Genomic DNA, 24,063 nt, shown 5'->3' with positions numbered 1-24,063 from the left:
ATAAAGCCTAAGACAGAAGAGACAAGAAAGAGTTCCATGGATAAAACGAGGTTGGTTGATTTCTTTTTTGTTTTCATCCTCAAACACCTATGTCGTCCGTCCCAAACTACAAATTCCAAGACACAAAACAAGGGATCCAGATCAGTGTCAACACCATAAGTACTGATCTAGATCATCTCCATGATTCATTTCTTCATCAAGGACGTGAAGAGGAGGAGGAGCAAGACGAGGAAGAAGAGCTTATCAGGGTGGTATTGAGGCGAAACCCATCGGGTTTATCAACATGTTTTGATGGGTTCCGGGCAGAGAAACAAAACCGTGAACTAGATGGCAAGGTGAGGAAAACGTTTTCAATGAGAGCTGATCAGGAGGAGAAACAAAGTTCATCAGCGGTTGAGAGGGCTGTGAGGAGAGCCTTTTCAATGAGAGCTTCAGCTTCGGTGAACCAAGTTTATCGCAGGATGGATCACCACTATGATCCAGTTCCAGTTGGAGATGAAGAAAACACAGTCATGCTCCAGGCTGAAGCAGAATCAGATAAGAAAAGAAACAAGATCCTTGAAGCTTGTAGGCGCTTCTTTGGTTTTTAGCTTGTAATATAATCTTATATGTATTTCCCCATGCATGGCAGAGGCCGGCGAGCTTCTCCTTAATGAAATGGTATTGTACACGTAAATACAGAAGTATTTTTACAATTAAAATATTGGAAATTATTTGGTGATTTGATTTCCATGTTTGTGTCAGCATCAGATATAGTTTTCTTTCCCTTTCCAGGTGATGAATCAGCTGAAAAGCCACGACAATGGCGCACCACCTTATCCCACACGTGCAAACCTCACGTCCACTGCTCATAATTATTTATTCTCTTTTGGAGAAAAAAAAAATTATCCAATGCTCCCCGTTTTGTTTTATTTAATTCCCTTTCAGATCAAAACGGTGCGTTGTAATTTGTCTTCTCTCCTCGTTCCGTCCACGCATAGTGTCATAAGCCAGAAGTGTAAAAAACCGTTGTTTGGATGCCTAGAAAATTCTAGCAAACCTCATACAAAACCCTGCATTTTCCCCGAGAAAAAGCAGGACATGGTGCTTTCTTTTGCTTCAAATGAACTGATAGAAATCCTTTGATGGTGCAGAGGTGAGTTTAATTCACCACTTACGTTAGCTTCCCAAGGAACTGAGACAATCCTGCTTTATTTTTCATTTTTTTATATTTTCAATTTTCACTATCATAGAAAGGAAAATGATTGATTCTTTTCTTTAACTTCATTATAAGAAAATAATTTTTTTTATTACTCGAAGAAAATTATTCTATGCTTTAATTTTTCCATCATTACTTGTATTACTATTATTATTCATTTTAGTTCATAATTTCTTTTCTTTTTGTGTTGATAAGGTAGTTGGTTGAAGAAATTAATTGAATTCAGTTTACAATTTAAGACCGATGGCTGTGTCAGAAGCATTTCTACATTTAGATCCTATGCTTTTATTTAAATCTGGTGCAAATTTTGGAAAACAAAGAAATTTAGGGTTGGTAGAATTCCATTATAGTTTAGGAACATCGCAAAATGGAATAAAGAGCTATGCTTTTTCGAGCGTTGGTTATTATAGTACTGATAGAATGAACAGAACAAAAAGATCATGTTTTTCGAGATGCAAATGCCAAAAGGCTGATAGTATTAGTGAAGTAACAGCGGATGATGGAAGGCCCACTTCACTTTCCATAAATGGTAGGACTAATGTGAATAATGCTCAAGAGTTTGAGTTGAACCAACTCTTGAAATCTGATAAGGAAGGGTTTGCCAATGGTGACACAAATGGGGTTGGAACAGTTATAGATAGTAGGAAGTCGATTGAGGAAGAAGCGTGGGATCTGCTGAAGGAGTCTGTTGTTTACTATTGTGGTAATCCAATTGGAACAATTGCTGCAAGTGATACAAGCAGCTCCAGCATTCTGAACTATGATCAAGTCTTTATCCGTGATTTCATACCTTCGGGGATAGCTTTTCTTTTGAAGGGAGAGTATGATATTGTTCGGAATTTCATTCTATACACACTTCAGTTGCAGGTAACATAATGTTTCTGATCTTGTTACCCTGATTAAGCATTACAGTTGGATTACTTGTCTGAAGCATGAATGTCACATCTCCACTGATTTACTTGTTAAATTGACAGAGCTGGGAGAAAACCATGGATTGTCATAGTCCTGATCAGGGACTGATGCCTGCCAGTTTCAAAGTGCGCACTGTTCCACGTGATGGTGATGATTCTGTGACTGAAGATGTCTTAGACCCTGACTTTGGTGAAGCAGCAATCGGGCGTGTTGCTCCAGTTGATTCTGGTAAGAGAATGTTGCAGTAAACTATCTCCTGAGTTACATCTTGGTGTACGTTTATTCATATTTAACCTAAGAGATTAATGGTTCAACTTTGGATTTCACTTCAAGGATTATGGTGGATTATACTATTACGAGCATATGGAAAATGCACAGGAGATCTTTCAGTGCAAGAGAGGGTTGATGTGCAAACTGGGATCAAAATGATCTTAAAGCTCTGTCTTGCTGATGGCTTTGACATGTTTCCAACTTTATTAGTGACAGATGGTTCTTGCATGATAGATCGTCGCATGGGAATCCATGGCCATCCTTTGGAAATTCAGGTTTAGTTCCTTTTACATGTTTGACTTGAATTTTTCATTGAGTTGTTTTTTAGAGGAATGAATGATGTTTTCTGTAGTTTCAAAACTGTCAAGGAGTAAATGTATAACCTCTCTATACTTGCACATAATCCGGGAAACATGATATATTGATATTTGTGTTCTTTTCTCAACTGTGAACCTCCACCTCTCCTGTTTTCATTTTTTTAGAGTGAAAACACTTCTTTACTCTTCTACACTCGATAGGTTTTTAGGGTTTATCAATGCTTTTATCTTACAGAAGCTGAAGCTTTGTGATTGTAGGCATGTTCATTGTTACACGGAGATATGAAGGCACTCTTTTGCATAAAAATTATATGTTCTTGCAGGCACTTTTTTATTCGGCATTACTCTGTGCACGTGAGATGCTTGCTTCTGAGGATGGTTCAGCTGACCTTATAAGAGCCCTTAACAATCGTTTAGTTGCATTATCGTTTCACATCAGAGAATATTACTGGATTGACATGAAAAAGCTTAATGAAATCTACCGTTACAAGACAGAGGAATACTCATTTGATGCTGTTAATAAGTTCAACATCTACCCAGATCAGATCCCTCCCTGGTTGGTGGAATTTATGCCTGCCAGAGGAGGTTATTTGATTGGAAATCTGCAGCCAGCTCACATGGATTTCCGTTTCTTTTCACTGGGAAATTTATGGTCTATTGTAGGCAGTCTTGCAACAGTTGATCAATCACATGCCATATTGGATCTTGTTGAAGCAAAATGGTCAGAATTGGTGGCAGATATGCCATTGAAAATTTGTTATCCTGCTCTTGAGGGCCAGGAATGGCGAATTATCACAGGCAGTGATCCCAAGAACACGTATTGTCTTTTCCTATATGATTATGATTTTCTTACTTTTAAGTAATTTACCATGGCAACTCATTCCTAGTTCTTCCACCTATACTTGACATTATTTTTCAATTGCAGTCCCTGGTCATACCATAATGGAGGTTCTTGGCCAACTTTGTTGTGGCAGGTTAGTTTATTCTTTCCAAATTTCATTTACTGCAGTAAAGAATGATCTTATGCCATTGTTGTCTATACTATACTGTTATCTTGACAGTGCTGTATATTTTACTGTACTTTCATCTTGATTTATGAAAATTTTATATACCTATACAGTATGTTGTAGTATGCAACAGATTCATTGACCTCCCCTTCCAATCTGAATTTGACTTTATTAAAGTGATGATTAGAACTATGTTTCTTGTTATAAACATAATTATGGTGCTGTTCCAGCTCACTGTGGCATGCATAAAGATGAATAGACCAGAGGTTGCTGAAAAAGCTGTCATGCTTGCTGAGAGACGCATATGTAGAGACAAGTGGCCAGAATATTATGACACTAGAAGAGCAAGATTTATAGGAAAGCAGTCGCGGTTGTTTCAAACATGGTCTATTGCTGGATACCTTGTGGCAAAGCTCCTCCTTGCTAACCCTAGTGCAGCAAAGATTCTTATAAATGAGGAGGACGCGGACCTAGTAAATGCGTTTTGTTGCATGCTCAGTGCCAACCCAAGGAAGAAACGTGGCCAAAAGGGATTCAAACAGCCCTTCCTCATATGAGCTTGAATGATACTTTTAAAGTTTCCCATGGAGAATTCAGCTCTCTGAATCTTTTGAAAGTGAGATTGTTCCATACGTAACTAAGTTCATACATTGTATTTCTATACTATACAGACATTGTAACATAGTTCTGTTTTGGCAAGTGTAGTTGCTGTAAGCATGTCCTGTCCACTTTCTGGTTTTCAGGTATCCATGTATAATTATACATATGCAAGGTAACACTTCTTTTCCTTGTTTGAATATTGTGGATAAACAAAAACAAATGAATGTTACCTTTTTGCTTTTTTAGGCCATCTGCTCTGGAATCTGGAGCAGCAACAGACTTCTGTATGTGGATCTGTGTGAGGGTGTTCAAGCATTAAAATCTTCAATCTGTATCTTCACATTAAAGGAGATCTCCATTGAGAACTATTATTGATTTGAGCTTTTATCTAAAAATTGTAAAACAATACAGGTTAAAGGAAGAACAAGACTTTCCACCAGTGAGAAATCTGTGTAAATCATGAAATCCGACATTGTTATTTAACAATCTCTACCTCAAGGCTCGAATTCGGATGTTACTTTTCATTCATACATTTTGGCAGGTCAAACACAGTAATAATATACATACAAACTCCAATTTCATGTATTGGCAACGGATGGAAGTCCCTTTTCAAGCCACATAATAGATACTGTGGGTATATATTGACATTTTCCCAGCAATATCAAGGCCTGGACTGGATTAACCAGAGCTTTTACGTAGAAGTTAAGAACCGCGAATGTCACTGTTTTCTGCCAGGATGTTGTCCAGTAATGATTCACACGCATCTTCAAGTAAGTCTAAAACCTGCTATGGTAACAGAACTCGTTAGCTTTGCCATGCCAATTTATATGCAGAACAAAATTGCCATAACATGCTGAACAAAATCAAAACATGGTAGGCTCAGCGGAATGTAACTAAAAGATACACTAACCAATTTTGTTTGAGCTCATCAAGAACTTTAGAGTACATAGACCTATATCCCATTTTAACTGGTATTCCAGCATTATAGGAAAGAGGGGGAAATTCTTTTTTTTTTTCAAATAAATGGTTGGTTTTCATAAAATGATGAATGCACCAAAACAAGGGGAGTTAAAATGAGTTGATTACACAGATTGGAGAAACATGTCTTCTTTACCCAGAGAGAGATGTGTTAGACAACTAGAGGGAGGTAACATTACTAGGTGACAGGATGAAGGCAATATTAAAAATGTTATATCACACAGAAAACTAGTACTTGTTCCAGTACAGAAGATTGTCAAAACTCATATGAGGCAAATTAATGCCCAATACATTGTGTAGGAAGTTCAAGGACATAATTGAATATTTGATAACAGAGAACAGAGAATAATGTGTTAAACAAAAGGAGCAACATAATAAGGTGGCTGTAGCACAAAGACTAATACTTACTGCAGCAGAAAGTCAGTAAAAGCCATAAAGCACATCCTGATGTATACAAGAGTTCAAGGATGACAAGAAAGAAAAAGGAACAAAGGCAGGAAGCTTTCTAACTTCAAAAGATAAAACCAAGAATCAACTGTATTTTATCAGACTGAAGCACCAAATGCTACTACATCTTTCAAACACAATAACCCATATGCAGCATTCAGCATGCTCATTTTGGTTGACATTTTTAGTATAACAAATTAGGTTTGCCTGCTTATCAAATAGATTACTATGTGGGGCATGCCAGGAGATGGCATAATTTTTATAGATCCGGCACATTAACCTCTTTTCCTCTTTGCATTGAACAAAGTTGTAATCACCACCATTGCAACCCTTAGCATTGCCATACCATGCCATCACTATTACGACCGCCACCAATATTCAAAACTTGCCACTACAGCACCAGGTCTTCCTCGCAGTTTCTCCCCCTAATATTCTCAATTTGGAAATATTGGTTTTGTGAGCCCAAAGAGAATGTCAATTTCCCCTATAAGCTTCCCTACCCAACATAACATTTTCCCCCTTTTCCATCATTCCTTAGCATCTTTCCACTTTTCTTTCCTACCAAGCATAGCCTAAATTTTAAGCCATAAAAAAGTCCTTGGGTAATGAAAATTAGGCCAAAATTTTAAATGGATCTAGTAGTTTCTAAAACTTTCAAGGCTTTATGTCTTAGCCCTAGATAAAAATTTGGGAAATTATAACCCAATATTACAAAATGTAATTAAAACACAAAACTCACACCTAACGAAAAAGAAGTGTGAGAAGATATTTTTGCCCCGTTGTTTTTAAGGTGCATTTCGCATTGACATTGCACATGTCCCTCATTTATTATTCCTTCCTCCTTGCTTCTTTCAACCTCACAATAAGATGCTGCTTCTCTCTCCTGGGGTTTGACTGTCATTTGCTAATTGAATTTGAATTTCCAAGTTGGTTTTGGGTTATAAAACACAAAGGTCCAATAGTTGTAAGAACACGAGTTGGAAAATTTTGGCCTATTTTCCATTACCCAAACGAATATTTGTATATGGCTGTAAATTTTAGGCCATGCTTAGTAAGAAAGACAAGTGAGAAGATAAAAAGGGTGGGTGGAAAAGAGGGAACAAAATGTTTCTCCTTTAATAATCCAGAACCAAAATTTTTGGAAATTCATCCCAATACTGGAGGTAGAATTAACAAACAAAACCTAGGCCAAACAAAATTAAATAAAACAAAGAAAAGAAGTGGGAGAAGACTTTTTTAGACAGAACTTCCCCTTTCCTCCCTTACATCTTCCATTCTTCCTTCCTCATCTTCTTTCAAAATCACAAAACATCTGCATGCTCTCTCTATCTCTCCCTCCCTTCCTTCCAGAAGAAGAATAAGAAGAAAGTTTTGTGCAGAACTTCCCATGTTCTCCCTTGTTTCTTATCCTGTCATCCTTTTCTACCTCACCACACCCACATGCTTCCTCCCTCCCTCCCTGCCCAAAACAAAGCCCTCTGACCTAAACAGCTCATGGTTCAACAAAGTCCATGAAACATTCCCCTGATTCCAAAACTATGCAATGGAAAACTTATTAACTGATTCCTATGTCCAGTTTAGAAATCCACCTTTAAAAATGAAAATCCTCATGCATTACCTTCTCAAAACCTTGCGGTCCGCCATAGTATGGATCTGGGACTTCTGTTTCATCATGTTTCTTACAATAAGAGCACATCAGTCGAACCTGCATAATTAGTATGAACTTCAATGTCAAAAACCACACAATTGACAAATCTTCACCCTAAATATTCTACCAACCTTTTTATGTGCATCAGCGGGAAGTGTGTCTCTAAATTTCCATCTATTGAAAGCCTCCAATATATCCTCTGCATGAAACAAAGAAAACTAATAATGTGCGATATTTAATACTATTCAGTACATTTACCTAAAGCTGGACAATCAAAAGTGACAGAGCACCAACGAGTTCAATTTAATTAATAAGACTTCCGGAAAGCTAAATTAACTGGCAACCCATGAATAGTACCTCTATTTTGCTTGTCCATCGCAAGAATAAGATCAAAATCTCTAAAGTCAGATGGCCGGATTGGCCTTGAAATAGATGTTATCTCAATACCACGCCTTTTTGAGGCTGCCCTCATTCTTGGGTCTGACAAATTTCCCTTCACAAACAACAAAGTGATTAATTAAATTTTAAAAAAAAATTCCCATTTTCCCCTCTGTGAAAGCCATTGGCCGCTGACAATCAAAAGATTAGAAAGTTAAAAAGAAAAAAGGCCTATAATTTTATTATTCACATTGCTTGGAATCCTAGAAAAGATCAATATTTATCATTATCATTTAAATTCCTTGCTATCCCAGAAAGCATCAATCTTTACTAATACTGACCTATTACCAAAATCATGACCAAATCAGGCAGATATTTTTCCATACATAATCTAAAAAAGTCACTCCAAAATACCATTTTTATTTGCATATCTAAAGTGCATATACCTCATGGTAATTAATGGTGCCAGCAGAGTCAATGTTAAACTTGGAGTCAAGGCCTTTCTTTTTGACAATATCTCTAAAGACACCTTCAGCAGCTGGACTCCTGCAGATGTTGCCGAGGCAAACAAACAGAACAGAGAAAGGTTTGGTCTCAGTGGCAGCCCCCGTGGATGGTTCTGAAGAGGCCATTGATGCTTTTACCAGCGACCCAAAAGCAGGAGAAATACTGGGGTCTTGGTGGGGATATGCAGGGGATTTTGGGTTTTGGAGAGATGGGTATTTGGTTGATGGAAAGAGCGGAATAAAAAATGAGGCTCTAGGAGAAAGCAAATGGGAGTGGTGGCAAAATTGTAAATATAGAGGGACTGTGGATGATGATAGTCTAGTGGTGGTATTGCTCAGAGATGGCCTCATAACTTCTGCAAGTGTAGCGGAGTTGGGAGCAATAGGCCTTTTGTTGGAACTGGATTGGCTTTTAACAGAGTTGGAGGCTGTGTCGAACTAAAAGAAAAGTAGTAAAAAGTTATAGAATTATAGATATATGAAAAACAGAAAGAGATTATGGATATTGGTTTAATGGATTTGGCCTTCCAGCCATGGGTTGGGTTCATACGTTCATGGAGGTGTTCGAATGTATTTTCCCCAGTGAAAGAATTTGCTCTAGACCGTTAAGACAGTGTCTTAAAGCTGGTTGGACAGGCAGCTTGAGCTTGCTTGGTTTTAATTTTTGAAAGAGAATCGAACTACAGAAGCTAGTAAAGATCAGGGCAAGTGCCATAAAAATGTTGAAATATTTGTTCTTTCCATGAAGTTCAATACCATATAAATTATTCAACAGTTTATCATTACCAAAAGGAAATCACTTTTACAAAGAGTGAACAAAAATGCCGTTTGATGCAATTGCCGATGTGGCTGTCATACCTTCTTGTGGAGAAATGAAGAGAATTACCTTTTCACACCTTTGGTTGAAGTAAATCAACAGACAACCTGATAAATCGATGAATTATGAATATGCAAGTATTCCATACAGCATTCAGTTTCAATATAGTGGTGCTCAAGCTTGAATGCTATGAAAATCAAGAATCCAGATACCGCTGCACTTTCTCAAGACTCAACTAGCTCTACCCGTATATTTATATCATAATAACTTGCCGCCAATTTTCTGAATTACATTTACACTATATATGCTATATATATTATATATCAGTTACAACAGGATCAGAAACCTCACTGTTGAAAAGAGAACCAAAACATCTTCCTTTGCCCACATCAGATAAGCTATAGCTAAAACATATCAAACTCCATATGGTCTTCTGTGCCTTGCAATTCTTCGCCCCTGGAGCTGTCTTTTTTCTGCAAAGCTGCGGTTGGCACACAGATACCAGTTTCAAAAAACCTTGGCATCTCAGGTGGTGTTGCACAACGTATCAGAGCCCAATTTAAGCCTTCAAAAAAAGGATGTTGTTTGATCTCTGCAGCTCCTTTCACTGATCCTAACCGATTCTCAGGTTCCTTAACTAAAAGCCCTCTGATCAGATCTCTTGCATGAAAACTAACTATAGGGCTACTAGGAAACCTGAGGCTATGTGACACCACATTGGATAGTGTTTCATCATTTCCTGAGCCCTTGAAGGGCGTTTTACCATACAAAAGCTCAAACAGAAAGATTCCAAAAGTCCACCAATCAACAGCATTCCCATGACCCTCACCCTTGATGATTTCTGGAGCAAGGTATTCATGCGTTCCAACAAATGAGTTTGACCGGGCACTAGTTGGCTCCACTACAAGCTGTGGCATGGGGCTAATCTGAGTAGCTAGGTCAGACTTTATCTTCCTTGACTTGGAAGCAAGCGATAAAAGCCTGGGAGTGAAGCATGGGACTTGAAAGGATGGATTGAGGCAGAAAGGCTCAATACAGCTAGATTCAGAGCAAGGACTTGACATCTTCTCTGCAGGCTCAGCAACAGGTGAAGCCGATTTAAGAAGCACTGGATTAACGGCACATCTGAGTGACAAGTCAAAATCTGTAAGCATGATGTGACCATCTTCTCTAACCAAGATATTTTCTGGTTTTAGATCTCGATATACAACACCAAGCATGTGTAGGTACTCCAATGCAAGGAGGACTTCAGCAACATAAAACCTGCATATATGAAAGCATGAATTAAGGACATCGGAGAAATTGGCTGATAAGAAACTGTGGATGAATAAAGCATCCAGAAATTCTTCAATTTTATACAGCTTAATATAGACAAATTGGTCCTCTCTTTGCATTGAAGTTGTGCATCAGGTCCAATTAGAAAGAAAAAAAGCAAAGGCATAGGAACAAAGCAAATGGAATTCAACACCTGCTCAAAGCACACAATTCTATTGAACTCAGTGCTGATCACAGCATCAAAACTATTAAAGTATATTGTATCTTCCACCACATCCAACCTAATTTTGGCCATTGCAAGGCCTAAAAAGACCATAACAATGTTCATTCACATCTAATTCCAGTATACTCACAGAGATCAATTTAATTATATTTAAAACCTCAGATATCTATTGTTATGAATTTGACTTCAAGCTCCATAACTTGCATGATCTTCTGAGGGACATCGAAAACAAGAAAATGGCTCTGCATAAACATTAAACCAATATAAAGGAATCTCAAGTTGAGAATTATAATTAAGATGTACTCCCTATAAATTACTATCACTTTAAATGTATAATGCTTTCACTTGAGTGGAACATTTCTTTCCTTTCCTGAGGTATATGAGTTCTCATGATGGCAATTGCCAATTAACAATCATCCTAAGATATCAAAGCAGTCTGACAATCATTTTTTGCATTTTTTCCTTCTCCATTTAGGTTGTGACTTCTTAAACATGAAAGGTAGATTTATGCTGAAATTACAAACAACTAATGACGAGAAGAATGAGAACTAAGATGAATTGATCTATTTCAGACAAAACAACAACAGTATTTTCTCTTACCTATTTTCCCATAGGGTTAATTACACATTTGATATCCGAACTATAGTCAACATCTCAATTTGGTACCTAAAATTTAGAAATTCACAAAACTTTGCTTCCATCCATCAGTTTGCACACGATACTTAAAACCACTAGTTTCATGGTGATGTGCTCAAAACATCAAATATAATTATGACATGTGGCATGTTGATGTGGCATTTTGAGACACATAGCATCCTTTTATTGGTTGCTTTTGGCCACATCATCCATTTGAATAACAGTATTAGTCTTGTGTGCAAAATGATGGACAGAAGCAAAGTTTGAGTACCTAATTATGAAATTCTAAACTTTAAGTACCAAATCGAGAATTTGACCATAATTCAAGTAACAAATGTGTAATTAATACTTTCCCATATGTCCTGTTAGTTGTACAGAATCAGAATAGATAAATTAAAAACAAGGTACAATAAACACCACAAATTGTCCACCAAAACTAAAAGCATATCTGAACATCATTAAGAGATAGATTTCACCTTGCTGCTTGTTCTGAGAAACTCCTGCCAGGTTGCTTCTGTCGCAACACATGCAAATCTCCACCTGGACAATACTCCATAACCAAGCAAGAAAGTTTTTCTGTTGCAAAATAGGCATATAGCGTAGGAAGAAAAGGATGATCCAGCATTTGCATTATCTCCTTTTCTGTTTGTGCCCTAGGCATCTTCTTGCGGCTCAACAAAAAATCATTGTCCATCACCTTCAAAGCAAATAAGCAGTTCGTACCAGTTAGCTCAGCAAGATAAACAGTCCCAATGTCCCCACAACCAAGCTTCTTGAGGAGCTTGAAGTGCCTCAAACTCAACAAGCTTCCATGCTGCTTCTGAACAGTGCGAATAGCTTCCCACCTCAAATCTTTTGACATGTGAGGTCTGCTACCAGTCCGACTAGATCCACTAACATTGCTTTCTTCACTAGTGGTTGTGCTACTACTATATTCCCCAATGCTACTTTTCGAGCTCTGGGAAAACTCACCCTTTTCCCTTGATCTTGATCTGTCATCAGCTTTGGTCAACATGGCTTTGGATTTGTTATTACAGTTTGAACTCAAAGTTGATTTGGAACTTGTACCCACAATGCTTGAGTTAACTTCAATGCTGCGATTTGTACTGCTGGAAACAGGAGAAACTTTCATATTTTCTTTCCTTCCATTGTCTGAAGCATGTTTCTGTGCTTGGCTATCTGTATAACTAGTACTAGGACCAAGATCATTGCTGACACAACCATTACAGGAATTGGAACTGCTGACAGCAGGAGTTGATTCGTGCTTTGCTTTCTTTCTCATAAAGCTCTTGTTCCTAAACACTGGCTTGATTAGACGAGGAGTTTCGCAAACAGATTTCACCCTGCCAGCAGCACTAGAAACAGACAGACAAGATTCAGCATGCAACTTGCCCTTTGGCTCCTTACCAGGCACAGGAGTTTCAACGCAAACCTGGATTGAGGAAGAACCAATTTCCACTTCCTCGGCAGCATGATTAACAGAGGAAGAATCTATAGAATTTAGTTTCTTGAGTTCTGCCTTTGATACTTCACTTTCAGACTCAGTGACCAAAGGAACAATCTGATCTGGGGACGGTAATCTGGTGATTATTGCCTTTTCTGTTGTTGCATTATCTAAAAGATTGGAATTTTGGTTGAAAACCTCCTTGTTTGGCACAGGCAAAGATTCAGGCATCTTGTCAGAAGAATTGGACGTAATCTTTTCAGGAACAAGGGAGATTTCCACTACATTCCCTTTACCTTCATTTAGTGGAATACCAGATCCATTTGCTTCAACTACTACTGCCCTGTACAATCTTTTGATAGTTCCTGCTTCTGACACCCCTGAAGAACCTGCTGGCTTTGATAGCCGCTTCTTCATAGCAGCCATCTCTGATGCCTGAGAGATGCACAACCTTCTAAGTGCTTGCTTCAAACTCACAGGTTCAGAAATCCCAATCCCTGAAGCTTGAGAAGAACCCACTCTAACTGGTCTTTTCATGGCACTCTTTCGCAAAGCATCTCTACCAATTTCGCTTGAGAAACCAGAAACCCTAGAAGATGTCCTAATGTCGATTGCTTCAAAAAGACGATTAATATCATCCTCTATAGAATACTTATTTCCTGATTTTGGCATACAGTGGTTCTTAGCATGCTCACTCATTTTCAATTCAGCATCTAATTCATCAGTGGATTCAACAATTTCAGAAGTACTAGGTACAAAATCCATCTTTTCTGCGATTCAACTCAAAGACTACACAAGACAGATATGGCTTTGCAAAGTTACTCTAACCCATTTCTGAAGAAGTATTTCGGAGATAGAGTAAAACTGAGCAATACGACAACCCCACATATCCCTCCAGATAATTTAGGAACATACTGGTTCTCAAATTCGAATGGCCAGTCAAACCCCAGTTTATAATTTCAAAACAAAGCATTCAAAATCCTGCACAATTTCAAAAAGGACGTGAATGATCCAACACTCACTCCCTTTTGCACTAAAAGCAATTAAGGAAATGACTAAACTTCATCAAACAAATGAAGTTATAAGTTCTGTCAAGGTTCATGTTCTTCTTTGAAATTAAAGACGCATAAGACTACCGACAATTTTGTAGAATACATTAAAAGCCATACAACAACTGACTTTATATCAACAATTAAATTCTATTGATAGCCCACAAGAGAACAAACTCTGAACTTTGAGTTCCAACTAAAATCTCACGCCCACATCAAGGCTTTTGGCTTAATGAACACAACCCACCACCACGTGCTAACAACAATTTTTCATACCTAAAAGGAGCATAAAAACTTAAGCTTTCAAACCTAAAAAAAAAAAAAACAAAAAGCATAACTTTACAGAATCAAATAACTTTTACCTCCTCAAAACTAGCAAGAGCAAAAATCCCAGATGCAAAAAAATCTAAAAGTATTAAAGATTATTTTCATGGCAGATGAATTTCAATCAAAAAGCAAAGCACGGTAACAGTTCAACTCAAAAAACCCAAACAGAAAAGTTTTAATAAATTAAAAAAAAAAAAACAGAGCATGATCAAAAGGGTACCTATGAAACTGGGAAATACGTAGAACCTCAAAAAGAGTTGGCTTTGAAGATACCAAATAAAAAAGAAAACGAGAGAAAGGAAGAAAATTTTGGGCAGCTAGGGAAAGAGAAGGGGTATAATTAGGGTTAGGAGAAAGGAGGGAAAGAGAAAGGAAAGAAGAGAAAATTGTGCATTGAGTGAATGAAGAGAGAGAGAAAGAGAGGGAGAGGGGGAAAGGAAAGGAAAAGTTAGATATGCAAATCACGAGAAGTTTCCCTTCTTCTACTACTAGACTACTACTGCTCTACTGTTTCTTTTCCTCTGTAATGGCGGAAAAATAAAAATACTTCGTGTTATAACTACCAAAAATTCTGATTGTAACTCATATTATTACTGTTCTAAAAGAAAAGAGAAAACATTAAACAAAGCCTCCCATTGGAAAGAAATTGTGACATGAACAACTTTTACTACCAATAGTAGCTTTCTTGCTTTTCTTTAGTCTTAATTCAAATTTGATGATAATAGTTTAAGCTTAGCTTAGCATTGTAATGGTGATTAAGAAGAAAAAAAAAAAAGGAAAAAATCCAAATACTGAAAATTGAAAAAATTTGTGACCATCAATGTATTCCCATTTGCACATCAAATCAACTATACCCAAAAAAAAAAACACAAACAAGACAACATTGTGCATGAAATCCGAAGTGTAAGAGCAAATATGGGGTCTGGTTCGGTGATTGCACTTTGATTCAGAAGAGGCATGATTGTCCCCCTAAGAGGCTAAGAGACAAAGCACGTCAAAAATATGCAAAATCAATCAAAACTCCTTCACTCCTTGTCCTTTGAACAATGGATATAGTCAAAGCTTCTGCAGAGGTTTTATAATTTTTTCTTTTACTTTTTTATGTAAAGTTGAATTGTTATCTACCAGTACCTACCACCTTTTCATTTCAAACCCATATATCATGTTATTGTACTGTTTGCATGAAGTTGCCCTTTTGTCCATTTTCTTTTTTGCGTGTGAGTAATAATTTGGAAAAAAACATAAGTTGTTCCAACTTTTTAATTAGAGTCCATGTATTGAAAATTACTTTTCCTTTTATCGAGATAATATCAAAACAAATCATGAACTAAAGTTTTAAATTCATAATAATTTACGTCGAAACAAACCGTTTTGCTAATTAAATTAATTAATGGTAGATGTTTATTCGGTGTTCTTATCCAATCTATGCGTAATAAGGGTAATTGCCCCGACTATTTAGGTCAAGGGTTATACTCGTGTCCACAATTAGAAATTTTCTTTTTTTATTTTTTATTTTGAATAAATAACAAATCAAAATTTTCATTCAAAAAAAACATGAAAATTTACTAAGTGTCTTAATAATAATTTGTCATGTCTTTAAATTATTTTGAAAAAATATTTTTAATTCAAAATTTATGAATGATTATACTCGAACATTTGATTCATTAATTGATACATAATCTCTTACTTAAAAAGTTAAATCGAAATCCTTTTCTTTCAATTAAAAACAAAAACCTGAAACTTAATATGTTGTTAGAAGAAGTTAATGGCAAATTTTAGGAAGTTTTAATTCCAGGGCCATGGCAATAATGGACATAAGTTGAGTTGGGACTTGGCCTTGGGTCTTTGGATACATAAAGAGGTACCAAAGACCAAGGCCCCCTTTTTTTATGATATTCGGGATACATATCGGCATATGGTCCTTGACCCATTCATTAAACCTTAAAGCCCCTTTAAAAGCTGTGGTTTATACATATAACAGTAGAAACCTAGAATATAGTATGTTGATAACCTTTTTTTTTTTCTCTATGCATTATATACTCTAAAAAAAGAATTAATTTTGTATTAAATAATAATTAAGAATATGTTTTGGATCATGTGATATAAAAATTCATCTGTGTGTGCTTTTAATTATTTTTTTATATGAAAATTGTAATAACTTAGCTATAATCAGCCTCATTAGATTCTTTTTAGTGCTATGACTTCAAAATCAACCACTTTTTACATTTGACAGTAAAATTCTCCTTTTCTTGCACTTTTCAAGGTGTTATATTTTATTATAATAAACAAAAAGTTGATGAACATTAAGTGAAGGACATGTGAGTGGGCAAAGGTTAAAGGGGAACACAAGAAAATTTGTCATGGATTAATTGGTGCTCGACCAAATGCATTACAATTGAAGGCAATGATACTTTACAATGAAAAGGACTTTTGATTATCTTCTAATAATGATAACACCACAACCACAACAACAACAACAACAGCAAATTAAAAAAAAAAAAAAAGGAAAAGAAAAGAAAAAGAAAGGCGAATGTTGCTTTAGATGGAGATTTAAAACGTAAATTCAAGTGTGGGTTTCTCTTGCTTTTACTCGTTTGGTAGATAAGTCTTGTTGTTTTAACCATCATCATGGAACTTTGACGGATGATCAAGCCAAGAATATATTGGTTTTATGGGGTTTGAATGGGCGGCAATTTCTTTAAAAGGTGGTTTCCCAAATGTTTTGGGTTTTTGGTCATGTACCTCCAACTATCATGTGATGATTGCGTTTTAGGTATAAAGAAGATGAAGAACAAATCATCAGTCTGTCTCTTTGATGGAGGATCAACCGAAAAATCTAGTGAAAAGTTGAGTTCTTATGAGGAGATGGAACAAGAGTTCATGTTCGGAAACAGATGACTTAATTTGGATCAATCACGCTGTCGATGGGGCATCAAATAGACTAAGATCCAAGTTCAATGTTTGGCCTAGAAGAGATTACCAGTAAAAGAACTTACTGCCCCAACTTTTAGGTTCCCACCTGAACCGTTCCTTCATTAAGCTGGTTTCATTTTTGGGGTAGGAACACACTTGCATGACAAGCAATTACAACGATAACTACATCATCAAATTAATTAAGTCAGGCTGAGAAAGCCAACTTCCTGCATCATTAATCCAATAATTAAGGCTGCTTGCTTCAGATTGGATAACATTCACCTCCTCATATAGTAGTATATATCAGCTTATTATAGGCTTTGATTATGTGTTTCAATACTTCCTTAAATAAACCGTCAAGCTAGGTATCCCAAATCAACAACATATATATGAATTGCAGTCACTGGTTAAAGCTTTAGCATGTACTTCAATCTTGATAATCTTCTAGAGAACATGCACTTGCAGGAAGTGTAGTGGAATACATGAGCTAAACACTGTGTAGGAGGAAAAGAGGAAAGGAAGTAAAAATTACCTACTTAAATTCTTTCCATCTTTTCCTTCCTTCCTACTAAACATGGTGTGGTGTAAGTTTTCTATTATCTCTCTTTCTCCCATGTTTGACAGAAACCAATGGATCATCAGAATTCAGTCAGTGTGATCAAATTAATATATAGGTGGAGTTTGAAAAGTAAACTTCTTTGATGATCGTTACCCTTTTATCCTTATGCGTCACCATAAACCCTACATTCATAATAATTAAGTCTGAGCTCGAGCTATAGAGGACCCAAAGATTGAAACCCTGCGTCTACATAAAGGGTAGGAGCCCTCCTTCACTCAATTTCTCTTGGTTGTAATCATGGCAGCACACCTGAATTGTTAGTAACTCAGATACCATCATATATCAGTTGACCCATTACTTCAAAAAAGGAAAAAGAAAAAAAAAAACAAAAACCATAGCTAACAGTAATGCGCTGAGGAGCACGCATTTCGTTGTTAAGATGACTAACAACCAGAAAGCATAAATTTTAAATTCCATGTTGCATGACAGCAAGATGGAAGGGCCCTTTTGATACAATGACAAATGTGCTATCTTTCTTCTCCTTGGTTTTACAAGTAGTGTTGATATTCGACACGTTAATTACTCGTCTATTACAGATATCTGATCGGTTATCCATACGTTAAATCCGATTACTTATCATGGGTCATTTTCATATACAAACATGAATGAAAATAATAGGGAAACCTCTGCTATAAATGCTGGAAAAATATTCCCGAGGGTAAGATAAGCCGAGCAGATCAATCAAAGCATTAATTCGACATGGACTATTCAAGCTTTTCAATCCACAACTGAGCTCTTTGTCCTGGTATATTTGTACTAATCATACAGCCTACCCCGCTTTGATGTGAAACAAGCTAGGTCTGCAGGTGACCGTAATCAAGGAGCGCTGGTGGTGGTTTGAATAGGGTGTCTATCGCTTCCAAATCAGAAAAAACATTAAAAAAAGGATTAAAAAGGTGAACAAGTTAATTAGTAATAATGGTGAAGAGGATGCTTATCAGTACATATTATCTATATCTGAGTCAACAACTCGCTATTAGTGGTGCTGGTGGTAGCGGTGAATAAGAAGATAATTAAGAAATGGCTTTCTAGAACACTGTCTTTGTCGGAGCATTGATGCTAACATTTATATACTATTATTTATGGACAAGCAAGTTTGCGAAAAAATTGTTTAATTAAGAAACTTCCATTAATAGATGATAATTACACTATTTTTATATCTTTTAATAGTAATTAACATGAAGAAGAAAATGCATAATTTTTTTTTTTTGGATTGAGGGAATGGGGATTAGACGATTAATTAGGTAGGTGAGTTTAGTTATTGACATTCTAAAAGAAGTTATTTGTTACTTACACAATATCTCAGTTTGTAATCCCAGTGAAATTAATGAATGGTTGTAATTCACCTCATAATATTGGTGAGTAAGGCAGAAGGGGATAAGTACAGTGGGGGGACAGAGGATTAGTTGAAGGTAGTAAAGGTTCCATACGATTGAAAAGGAAAAGGAAGGTGAAAGATATAATTTGCACGACGGTGACCTTACCTCTCACTTAATTTCTGTAGCAAAACCATAACCCAATTACGCAATTATTAACTTGAAATTTATGAAATTTGTGATTGATGTTATATGGTGTATATATATATATATAGTTTTGTTAATATTTTTATTAGCCTTACACCCAATTACACAATTATTAATCTATTCAATTTGTGGAAGCAAAAGGGAAAGAAAACATTAATTCAATTGAAACTAACAATTTAGAACATGATACGGAAATTTGATTTTAACTTCTTCTTTTTTCATATTCCTATTTTCTATCTTTTGTAGTTGAAAAAATAATTTTATTATAATGAACTAATTAATTAGTACAAGTTTTTAATTCCAAGTTTAGATATTGAATATTGACTGAGGACCTAACTATAAAAAACCATATATTCCTAATCATAATCCTTAAAATAGGGTTGTCTATACAACTCAGCTTCACGCTGGCAGCCAATCGTGAGAATTTGGGACATAAATCCAGCATTAATCTCATCCTTGCTCGATTTTCTTTCATTTTTTATTCATTATTTTCCGGGAGTCAAAAAAGAAATTACTTAAAAAAATAAAAGGTTTTTTAATTTCTGTCAAAAAACTATTTCTTAAAAAAGAAATACAGACTTCGGCCTGTTTATTTGATCCCCAAGCGCTGCTTTTAAGAGGGCCCCCATTTCCAGAGGAGGCAGCGAATCAAGATCCAACCTATAATCTGGGCCCCCTATCAACCCAATTCCCAAGTCCAAACCCGACCCATCAGCCCTTCAAATATCAAACACAGTTCTCCGGCTTTCTCTCACTCACTTCATTTCTCTCGCCCAACCCCTCTCTCTCTCGCTGTAAACAATGGAGCCGTGGCTAGACGACTTGGCCGACGATCTCCAAAGCCTAAGCTTCACCTCCACTTCCACCACAACTATAAACCGCAGCACCAGCTCTGGCTCCGCCTCAAACTCCGGCTCTTCCTCTCTCGCTCCCTCAGCTCACGGGTCCTTTTCTTCCAAACCCCTCCGCTCCGGCTCCCTCTCCCTCGCCGACCTACGCTTTGCCCTCCGCCTCGGCTCCGGCGACATCGGTTCCGTCTACTTAGCCGAACTCAAATCGCCACCTCCACCTCCAGACACCAATGCCACCAACACAAACAAAAACAACGGCAACAACAACAACAACAACATCAACAACAACAAAAGCGAAGTCGTTTTTGCGGCGAAAGTGATGGACAAGAAAGAGCTAGCGTCCAGGAGTAAAGAAGGGAGAGCCAGGACTGAGAGGGAAATACTCGAATTACTTGACCATCCTTTTTTACCCTCGCTTTACGCCGCTATTGATTCTCCTAAATGGCTCTGTTTATTGACGGAGTTTTGTCCAGGTGGCGATCTGCACGTCCTCCGTCAACGTCAACCTCTAAAACGTTTCCCTGAATCCGCCGTCAGGTACAACTTCTCCGTTAACCGTTAACGTCTTTTTTATTTTTTAAAAAACCATATATTTTTTTAAATTTTCGTTTATGGATTTTTGAGAGTGATTGATCGGGTGGAAATGGGCTCACAACCTGGTGGAGTGTCAGGGGGGGTGGGGTCCCGTTGATTGTTTCTCGCTGTAATTCGGATCAGATCATTTCGTTATTCTCGTTATGATTGACGGTAGATCCGGGTTGGCTATTTTGGTCAAAACGTGTTTTAGATTTGACTATTTTTGCCTGTAAGCCAATAATTTGGGGACGCGTATTTTAAGTACAGATATTGACTTTTGTGCCTACAATATCGCATCAATGCCACCGTTTAGTTTTTGGGTACGAGGGCCAATTAATGCACATGCTTCCTTTCTCGTGCCCAAATGCGAAATGGTGAATTTTGGAAGGAGTTAAGTACTTATTTTAGATTAGATTTGTCTTCGAGAGAGCCAGCTCAATCGCACGGCAGGGTCATATGATGAGCCGATGATTTAGCTTCTTGCTTGATTAATTATTACTCTTGTACTATGTGCTAGTTCGATTATTTTTTGGGGCTTAACTTTGGTACTCCTTTAAGAATGTATTAATTAATACAAATGTTACCAAGGTTTGCATGTGTAGTACTTATTAAGAAATTAGGGTGCACGTTTCTAAAATTTATAAATAAAGCGCCCGAATTTATTTTGGTTAAAATTTCGGGAAAAGAAGATATATTGCAGTAGTTATGTTAAGGAAATTGTTACACGAATGATATGGGGCTGGACTGTAATTAGCACTATTTGGTAGTCCAGAAAATGAGAAATTAATGAGAATAGGATTACCACTAGAGCAAGTTGTGCATCTTATAGTAGTATTATCCTTAATATGCATTTCATGATAAAAAAGTACCCAGCAGTTTCTCTTTCGGCGGCTATGTTAGTGGGAGTAACTAGTGACTAGTGAGGCCATACATGCATGATGCATGTCTCTTAGTTGTGATCAAACAAGAATTTTTCTTTTCCTTTTGTTTGATCCCAGGAAATCTGAATCAAGTAATCTGAATTCCCTTTTCTTTTGCTGGATTTCTGGGATTTGTTTTTATAAGTTTAAGCTTTGATGACGGTAGACCCTGTTTTTTTCATATAGCTCTCTGGCCCTCCTGACCCTCTCTTGTTAGTCTCCTGTCCGTGCCACCTAACCATTCAATACTAATAATGACGACGATGATAAGATGCTTATATAACCAACCAATTTTTAACTGGACTTTCAAAGGATTTATATTCAGCAAAATAAGGTTAAAGAGAGGACAACAAATCTTCTTGCAAATCTTTTCGCTTTGATAATGAGTAGTTACATGCATAATTGATAGCAAATGTTTGGGTATGCATTATACAATAATACATATGATTGATAAGGAAATATTCTTTATATTTATACTGTAATCTTATTTACCATATATTCCTAGTTCTATTTCTAGTAGATTCATAAATAAATTCAATTGTTATTTGATACTCACTCCCACTATATCTTTTATTAGTATTCCACTGAAAACGAATCAGATTCAGATATGTTCTATACTTTTGTGAGCATTATGCCATTCTAAGACACACGCAAATACTAGGGAACATCTAGGAAGAGAGCAATGTGAATATGCTGCAAGATAAGGACACAAGTTAGAGGAACTTTTGATTGCTTTATATGCTTCTCCACTCTTGATTTGAAAGATTCTTGGCTCATAACATTCATGTGTTGCATGAAAAGATTCTGAGGGGAGCTTGAAAAAGAGACACGTAGGTCCCTCGTAGTATGCATAATGTAGTAGAGGTAGAAGCAAGATAATTTCTTGTCTAAGTTTAGTGTGTAAATCAAGTTTAAACTCGCAGTGGATAAATAATAATCGTAGAAGGTCCTCATGCCCCTTGGCTAATGTGATCAAAAAGTACATGACACTCTGAGCATCTCAAATATTTTCTTGTCTACAATTGTTATCGGTAAAGGAAAAGAAAAAGGGTATATCTGTCTCTTAATCTCCAGGTATCCGTGGACCCTGGCTCAAGATTGTAGTATTATGAAGTTGTTGATCTTGATTAGTCTAATGAAACAATGATGAGACTGAATAAATTATAGGTTGTTGGTTGCTTTTGTTGGTTGGTTCTGATATTTAATACAAGATTATATTTCTTGGTGTCTGCAGGTTCTACGCGTCAGAGGTGTTGGTAGCTCTAGAGTACCTTCATATGTTGGGGATTGTTTACCGTGATCTAAAGCCTGAAAACGTGCTTGTTCGATCAGACGGTCATATTATGCTGACGGATTTTGACCTCTCGTTAAAATGCGATGATTCCACACCAACACCCCAGATTATTTCTGGCCAGAAACCACCAGTTCCAGCTCCGCAAAGCGACTATCCTATTGACCATCCTCCTTTCACATCCTCTTCATGCATTATCCCAAATTGTATAGTACCTGCTGTGTCATGTTTCCACCCAAAACGCAAACGCAAAAAGAAGACTGGCCACCGCGGTGGACCTGAGTTTGTGGCCGAGCCCATTGATGTCCGGTCCATGTCTTTCGTCGGGACCCACGAGTACTTGGCACCGGAAATTGTGTCCGGTGAGGGCCATGGCAGCCCTGTGGATTGGTGGACACTGGGGATCTTTATGTATGAACTGTTTTATGGGGTAACACCATTTAAGGGTGTGGACCATGAGTTAACCTTAGCTAACATTGTAGCTCGAGCCCTTGAGTTCCCTAAGGAACCCATAGTTCCTGCGGCGGCTAAGGATCTAATTTCCCAGCTACTGGTCAAGGATCCTGCAAGGCGGTTAGGGTCCACGATGGGTGCATCAGCCATCAAGCACCACCCATTTTTCCAAGGGGTGAACTGGGCATTGCTAAGATGCACTCACCCACCATATGTACCACCACCATTTAGTAGAGAAGTTGTATCAGACGAAAGCTGTCCAGAGACCCCAGTGGACTATTATTAGGTGAAGTAAAGAAATTAGTAAATAAGAAAAATTGAAGAATCCCTATAGCATTCATATAACCGGTGATAATGACTTTTGGAATCATCCTCTTTTGGCAAAGCACGTTGCCAACTGCTCATGCCGCCAATTGGGGCCATCTTTAGCGCAGGCATATGTAAATTCACTTATATATTATATATGAGATGAGATAAAAAGACTGAAAGCTTCATCTCTACTAACGTGGCAGGATATCATTGGCTAGGGGGACAAATGATTCAGGTTTGTAAGATTTGTTGCCATGACAACTACCCCTAACATATTCATCAAAACTCTTTGTATTGTTAAATTGCGTTTTGTATCCGATTTTCACTCGCAGCATTGTCCCATATTTCATATTTCATGGCAGCTTAGTGATGGATACATAAAAATGAGATAATCTTATAAATCCGTTTTTAGGTCATCTATGTGTTGAGGTCAATGCCGCAGCATTGGATCCCGACAATGCAAATGAAAACAAATACCCATATTGACTTGGGGAGGGGAAAGCCGGTGGCGCCGCTTGATAGGCTGTCCACCGATCACGGGTGGGGGACCGGAGAATGGGCATAACCATGAGGGAG

The 24,063-nt window shown here is 37.2% G+C and overlaps 4 protein-coding genes across 6 annotated transcripts; 2 read left to right on the top strand and 2 right to left on the bottom strand.

Moving 5' to 3' along the window:
• Positions 1–965: 965 nt before the first annotated feature.
• On the top strand, positions 966–4,672 carry LOC18590369 (alkaline/neutral invertase E, chloroplastic-like). 3 transcript variants are annotated; one of them, XR_016028363.1, is made up of 8 exons: positions 966–1,135; positions 1,394–2,065; positions 2,173–2,338; positions 2,444–2,655; positions 3,021–3,514; positions 3,623–3,671; positions 3,935–4,447; positions 4,551–4,672. XR_016028363.1 is itself a non-coding variant. In XM_007015831.3 (7 exons), the coding sequence occupies exons 2-7, from the start codon at positions 1,442–1,444 to the stop codon at positions 4,259–4,261; spliced, it is 1,872 nt and encodes a 623-aa protein (XP_007015893.2). In that variant the 5' UTR covers positions 966–1,135; positions 1,398–1,441; the 3' UTR covers positions 4,262–4,544. The 3 variants fall into 3 exon arrangements, 2 of the variants coding, with proteins under 2 accessions (XP_007015893.2, XP_017982747.2); XM_007015831.3 differs by lacking the exon at positions 4,551–4,672 and having other exon boundaries at positions 1,398–2,065; positions 3,935–4,544; XM_018127258.2 differs by lacking the exon at positions 4,551–4,672 and having other exon boundaries at positions 3,935–4,544.
• Positions 4,673–4,757: 85 nt separating this feature from the next.
• LOC18590368 (protein-tyrosine phosphatase) lies at positions 4,758–8,831 on the bottom strand. Its single transcript, XM_007015830.3, has 5 exons — positions 8,202–8,831; positions 7,735–7,870; positions 7,509–7,576; positions 7,348–7,434; positions 4,758–5,087 (listed from the first exon to the last, which is right to left on the bottom strand). The coding sequence occupies exons 1-5, from the start codon at positions 8,610–8,612 to the stop codon at positions 5,007–5,009; spliced, it is 783 nt and encodes a 260-aa protein (XP_007015892.3). The 5' UTR covers positions 8,613–8,831; the 3' UTR covers positions 4,758–5,006.
• Positions 8,832–9,298: 467 nt separating this feature from the next.
• Positions 9,299–14,607, bottom strand: LOC18590367 (serine/threonine-protein kinase D6PK-like). The gene is made up of 3 exons (XM_018127257.2): positions 14,253–14,607; positions 11,689–13,637; positions 9,299–10,341 (listed from the first exon to the last, which is right to left on the bottom strand). The coding sequence occupies exons 2-3, from the start codon at positions 13,419–13,421 to the stop codon at positions 9,483–9,485; spliced, it is 2,592 nt and encodes an 863-aa protein (XP_017982746.2). The 5' UTR covers positions 13,422–13,637; positions 14,253–14,607; the 3' UTR covers positions 9,299–9,482.
• A 5,173-nt stretch (positions 14,608–19,780) lies between these two features.
• On the top strand, positions 19,781–23,678 carry LOC18590366 (Protein kinase superfamily protein). Its single transcript, XM_018128254.2, has 2 exons — positions 19,781–20,475; positions 22,669–23,678. Exons 1-2 carry the CDS (start codon positions 19,889–19,891, stop codon positions 23,462–23,464), a joined length of 1,383 nt encoding a protein of 460 aa, XP_017983743.1. The 5' UTR covers positions 19,781–19,888; the 3' UTR covers positions 23,465–23,678.
• The last annotated feature ends 385 nt before the right edge of the window (positions 23,679–24,063 follow it).

This window comes from Theobroma cacao, chromosome 9 (assembly GCF_053813885.1).
Source record: "Theobroma cacao isolate CCN51 chromosome 9, ASM5381388v1, whole genome shotgun sequence".
Classification (NCBI taxonomy): domain Eukaryota; kingdom Viridiplantae; phylum Streptophyta; class Magnoliopsida; order Malvales; family Malvaceae; genus Theobroma; species Theobroma cacao.
This window is presented reverse-complemented; position numbering and strand designations above follow the sequence as displayed.